This window comes from Melozone crissalis, unplaced genomic scaffold (genome assembly GCF_028551555.1).
Source record: "Melozone crissalis strain CALT ecotype California unplaced genomic scaffold, PUWL_Pcris_2 ptg000023l_1, whole genome shotgun sequence".
NCBI classification, from domain to species: domain Eukaryota; kingdom Metazoa; phylum Chordata; class Aves; order Passeriformes; family Passerellidae; genus Melozone; species Melozone crissalis.
The window spans coordinates 26,974,400-26,980,399 of record NW_026535801.1 but is presented as its reverse complement, the minus strand read 5'-3'; the positions used below and the strand labels follow the sequence as shown (position 1 = coordinate 26,980,399).

The 6,000-nt window shown below is 53.9% G+C and overlaps 1 protein-coding gene across 1 annotated transcript in view; it reads left to right on the top strand.

The window, feature by feature from the left end:
* Positions 1 to 530: 530 nt before the first annotated feature.
* Positions 531 to 6,000, top strand: part of IGFBP2 (insulin like growth factor binding protein 2) — a 56,192-nt gene continuing 50,722 nt past the window's right edge. Inside the window, exon 1 of the mRNA XM_054277891.1 lies at positions 531 to 930. Within this exon, the coding sequence (XP_054133866.1) occupies positions 531 to 930 (400 nt within the window). The remainder of the gene's footprint in view (positions 931 to 6,000) is intronic.

The window sequence follows — 6,000 nt, the reverse complement described above, 5'->3', positions numbered from 1 at the left end:
CAGGTGTCTCTGTGAAGCGGGTCTTGGTTCCCTTCGTGTTTGGCCCCGCCGTATTCAGCGGGCAGACCCCCATCCCCAGAGGGATGTGTCTCTCACTACAGTAGGCCCTCGCCCTGTGTCGGTCGGACTCCCCAGTCCCTCCCTGGCTCATCCCCAATCCCGTGTGCGGCTGGCCCCAGCCCACTCTGGGTCTGATCGCCGCTCCCCACCGGGAGGGACAGCCCCGACCCCCGCAGGGGAACGGGGGCGGGCGCGGGGGCGGCTCTAGGACCCAGCGGCGGCGCGGCGCGCCCGGCTCCGCTCAGCTCCGCTCAGCTCCTCTCAGCCCGACACCGCGCCGAGCCGATCCGAGCTGAGCCGTGCCGTGCTGTGCTGTACCGCGCTGTGCCTCGCCGGGCCGTGCCGTGCCTCGCCGGGCCGTGCCACGCCGCCTGGTTCCGCTCCGCTCCTCTCCTCTCCGCCCCGCGCCGCCCCGCCGAGGGGCCGAGCGGCGCGTCCACCTGCCGGCCCCGCCGCCCGTCAGTCCCGCCATGGCGCTCGGCGGGGTCGGGCGCGGCGCGGCGCGGGCCGCCTGGCCGCGGCTGCTGCTGGCGGCGGCGGCGGCGGCGCTGGCGCTGGCGGGGCCGGCGCTGCCCGAGGTGCTGTTCCGCTGCCCGCCCTGCACGGCGGAGCGCCTGGCCGCCTGCCCCCCGGCCGCCCGCCCGCCCTGCCCCGAGCTGGTGCGGGAGCCGGGCTGCGGCTGCTGCCCGGTGTGCGCCCGCCTGGAGGCCGAGGCGTGCGGTGTCTACACGCCGCGCTGCGCCGCCGGCTTGCGCTGCTACCCCGACCCCGGCGCCGAGCTGCCCCTGCAAGCCCTGGTGCAGGGACAGGGCACCTGCGCCCGCCGCCGCGACACGGCCGAGTACGGCGCCAGCGCCGAGCGCCCCGCAGGTGAGCAGCGCCCGGCCTCGGCCTCCGCGGGTCCGGCACGGCGCGCCGGGAGCCGCGCACCGGGGACGGGGCACCGAGCGCTCTGCGCGGCGCGCCAGGGACCGGACACTGCGCCCCGGGGACCTGGGACTGGGCACCGCTGTCCGGGCTTCGGGCGCTGGGGGCAGTGCACCGTGCATCGCTCACCGGGTACCGGGCGCTGGGGACAGGTGGGCGCTGGACACCGCGCACTCGGGAACGTGTGCCGGGCCAGCACCGGGGTGGCGGAACGTCCAGGGGACAAAGGAATCCTAAAGGGGAATCAAGGGGGTCCTCCCGGGGCAGAGCGACCCCGCGGGAGGGCAGACATGAGGGATCCCTGCGGGAGAGGAGCGAGAGTAAGTCCAGGGAAGCACAAAGAGGGAGGGAATGAAAGGGGCTGGAGGGGGGAAAAAGCATGAGAGCATCCCTGAGGTGGGCGTAATGGGGTGTTTGGGGGTGCAGTTACTTCGGGCTTAGAGAGGTTTGCTTGGTATGGGGCAAGAACCCCAGGGGTGGAATGTAGCGAGGGGAGTGAGGGGGAATGCAGGGACTGCTCCAGGGGGCAGGCTGGAGGTTGGGGTCTTTTAGGGGAAAAAACCCACCATGGGAGCAGATACGGGTGAACTTTGTGGAGATGCAGCTGAGAGATAGGGAGGATCCTTTGGGGAGCAGAGAGAAGTGAGCGTTCAGATTTGTGTTTGGTGGAAGAATAAAACCACCCTGAAGGGTGATGGATGCCCCACAGATAAGGAGAGAGGTGGTGTGGGAGGACCATGTGCTGCCTGGTGGGAAGGGGGAAGCTGAGGGACTGCGGGGGCCCTGCTATGTGAGGAACCTGTTCCCTATGGCCACCCTTCCAGAGTCCACCTTGGAGATGAGGTGACCTCTGCCAGCTCCCGTGGGGGTCCTGACCCCCTCAGGCTCCCCTTCTCCGGGAACTGGGTGCAGGGATAAGAGGAATGCCTCCCGGGGACACAGCCCCGGGCACAGGGACACCAACAGGCTCCTGACCTGTTGCTATGATTGCCGTGGGAGGGAGCGCTCTTCGGGTTGCTGGTACAGCAGTGCTGGGATTTATTAATGCCTCCTCTCCCGTGCAATCGACTGAATTGACAAATCAGCTCTGGAAATTAACACTAGCACTTTCTCCTTTGTAACCACCCCTCCTTGACTTCTGCCTCCTTGCTGGTTTTGCTCCCCTAGCTGTAACTTGGGTTCTTGACCCTGTTTGCATAACTAGTTCAGCAGCACGACTTTGAACTCCCTCCCTTCCCTCTTGAGGCTTGATTTAAAAGCGCTCTGGACCGGGCTGTACCTCTTGGCTTCCCTCTCTGTGGGGATGGGAATGCAGCCAGGTACCTGTGCATGCTCCTCAGGGTACCTGTGCATGCTGCTCCGCTCGAGGAGGAGAGATGGAGAGAGCGAAGTAAAGGAAAAAGAGCAGCACGGAGAACTTTGCACGTTTCAAGCTGCTGCTTCACACAGCCAGGCTGTGTCTGCTGCTGTCCCCACTCCTGTCCCCTCTCCTGTCCTTGCTCCCTTGCCCAGGTGTGAAGGGCTGTGGAGAGCCAGGACTCTGGAGAACAACGTTAATGCAAAATCTTCCTTGACAACAGAATATAAGTAGTAAAGTATAAGGAAAATTGATTCAAGGGAATGAATTTTAGACTCTCCAGAAGAAGCCAAGGGCATTTAGATGTAAGGAATTTGGCACTGACTTCCAGGCTTATGCTTTTACAAAAAGTTGGGGTGGGTGGAGGGCATTGCAGTGATGGGCTGAGAGGTGATTTTCTGAGTTAGTGCTTCTTTTTTTTCTTTTACAGACTTTAATTCAGAATTATGTTAACTTCAGTCAGCATTTTGTTTGATTGGAATATCTTTATTCCTTTACAATGAGTGTGATTTATTTGATTGTATCTCTGTGGATAATACACACACACACAAATAGCACACTGTAAGAACCCTGTAATGTATGTGGTGTTCTGCAATATCCATAGGGGGTGAATAATCAAAATACTGGCACATCCTTAACCAGCGTGATGTGAAACATGCAGCTGGAATATTCACAGTTGAGCATGTCTTGGCAGAGGAGCTTGGACATCCAGAAAAGGGTTTGTGCTCTTCAGATTACAAAACTTTTAACAGGTTATTGTAGCCATTAGGAAAAAAAAACCCAACCAAAACAACAACAAAAACAAAATCCGAATCTGCCAGCTTCACTTGATACTGTTCCCTTTAGACTGTCATCTTTGATCCCATCTGCACTTGCTTGCTAAACATATATGAGGGAGCTGAGTTTGCTTTTAGTTTTAAGCAGTGAGAGGGAAAGCACTCTGGCACCCAAAAGAGCAGGGACTGGAATTTGCTTTCAAATGCTGATGTTAAGCCAGTTTCAAGAGTGCCCCAAGAGCAAGTTTTTGCCTGCAAAAAGCAGGTGTTGAGGGCTTTTTGGTGTGGTTGGTTTTGTGGTGCCTTTTTTTTCCTTTTAAAATGTGCTTAAAGGTATTTACCCTTTTTCCCCTTTCCAGCTTGAAAAGGCTCCTTTGGCTGATTCAGGACTGGAATGCAGAGCTCGTGCTATTCCTAAATTAAGAGGTTGGCAAGTTTTTTTGTCCCTGATGAGAGGCAGAAGGATTGCCGAAATGAAACAAGGAATAAAACTCTGCAAATTCTCCTGCTATGGCTCCAGCATTGTTTAGTCTTCCACTAAGGTCTGTAAAGCCAATCCTGAAATGGTTGTAGGCGGAAAGTAACATAAACCACCATGTAGCTGAGGAGCAAGGGATGTTGCTCATTGCACAAGAGGCTTTGGGTATTTTGGAGATGTTGGGAATGTTGGAACAAACAGCAGCAGTCTGTGGAAATCAGTCTGAGAACTTCTCCCCTCCCAGGGGAGGCAAGTGCATCAACCCCCATCAGTGGTGGGAGTGAGGTGGAGACTCAGCATCTACAGGGATCAGGGCCTTTTAGGTAGTTCTGGTGTCTCTGGACCTCGTTCCATTGCAGTTTGTTTCGGGTCATGGTGTAACAAATTCCTGTACTTCTGACTGGAACCGCCTGACCTGGGGGCAGAATTGTTACTGTGTGTGCAGAGCTGGTCTTGAGTGTTCTTATTCTCTCAGCACCTCAGCAAGATTATCACAGTGTTTTGCAGATGGCGTAAATGATGTGCCCAAGGTCCTCCAGGACACAGGGAGCAGAGTGAGGACTGTCTTTTCATTGTGTTAGTCTGTGTCCTGGCAGAAAATATCTTAGTCCCTGCAGCCACCCTCTATTCAAAATAGGGCTAAGGTGGCCATATGGGTCTTGTAGACACAGTGTGATTTGAGAGGCATTTTAGGTAGCACTGGGGTCTTTCAAACCCTCCAATCTCAGCCAGAGGGTGGGGACCCTGCCTTCTGTTTTAGCCATGATGAACTGGAATCAGGGGCTTGTGTGGTGTTGTCCAACTCTCAGCTCCCATGTCCTTTGCCCTTCCTTCTGCTGGTTCAGCCCTCACCTTATGTCAGAGCAGGCAGGTTCAGGAGATAGTCCTGCTGCAAGCTAGCCCTAAAAAACAAGCGTCAGGTCAATGACCTGAACTGGCTTAAGGTGCAGCAGGGTGCCCAGCAGGATGCCAAGTGCTGTTTCCAGGTGGGAACTTATGCTAAGAGGTGGAGCAGGGCAGATCTCAATGATGTCAGCAAATGCCCTAGATTGTTTTACCCAAGCTATGAGAATAGTTGAAGAACATATTTTCTCCTAATGGAGACAAGGTCCTTGGAATAAAACTTGTTCCACTCTTAAAAAATGTTTCTTGAGCCACTGTTCAAAGCTGACCAGTTGAAAGAATTTTTTTTTCCCTTTGCCAATTCAGTTCAATTGTGTTTGTGGCATTACTTTGTTGTTGGGATACTTGTACTGATTTAGTGGGATATGTCTCAGAGCCCACTGCTAGCTAATGAGTCCTGCTTTGGAATCTCACTTACTTATTAAAATTAATGTGTTTTTCAGTCCATGCCAGTGCAAAGTAACCTTTCCAAAGGGAAAGAGAGCTGTGAAAAGAATGTGGCTGCAAGCAAACTTGAACTAAGAGTCTGGAGTTGCCTCACTCACCTGACCAGAGTCTTCACTTTGAACTCCCATGACACAAAAACAGCGTCAAAATAGTTAACTGTTAAAAACACAGCTTGTTTTAGCATCCAACTAAAATCCTTATTTGGGTAGCTCCAAATGCCACACATCCTTCCTTACAGGTCAGATGTCAAAACCTTCATTTCCCCTTGGCAGGCAGCTGCTAAAAGACAGTTTAATGTATTGCTTGAAAACACAGAAGACTCTGAGGTTGGAGGTAGCATAATGTAACTGGAATTTTAACAGCAACTCGAAAACCATGCCAGTAATGCTATGAATGCATTTTTCATTTCTACTGAATTGCCAGGAAGACTTCTGCTTTTCTCTTGCTTTTATAAGGAAATGAAGCATCCGTCATGATCTGCATGTGCATGTGTGTATCTGTCCTTCCGCCCCCACAACTTCTGACCCTGTCAGTCAAGCTGGTGGGTCCGATGCAGCAGTGGATATCCTAAAAGTACTGCATTGCTAAAACATGGCTGAGGAGCAGAGGAGAGCCAGGCTGTGAGTGTCCCCCCATCCTGTGCTGGAAGCACACGAGCAAGAGAGAGGTTAGTTATGGGCACAGCAATCAGGCTTTCAGCCCGATTTGTGCAAGCTTGGGCATTACCACACACCAGGGAAGCTGACTACCAGACCCAGATCCACAGGGGTGTGTTAGTATGTCCATAGCCACTGCAGCGGCTCTGCCCAGGATTAGCTGAACATCTGCACAGCTCCTTGCCTTGGAAGAAATTATTAAAAGTCAAATGCAATTAGGAACAGCTGTAGGGATTATAGGTGAATGAGAAAACCACACAGTTCATCTGTCCTCATTGCCTCTGGGGCTTTGCCAGTAGGTGGACCAGGGCTTCACGCTCATCTGTGGCAGCTGTGTCTGGTCAAGAGCTAACCTGGTCATCTTTTAAGTATTAAGACAATAAATAACACCTTTGT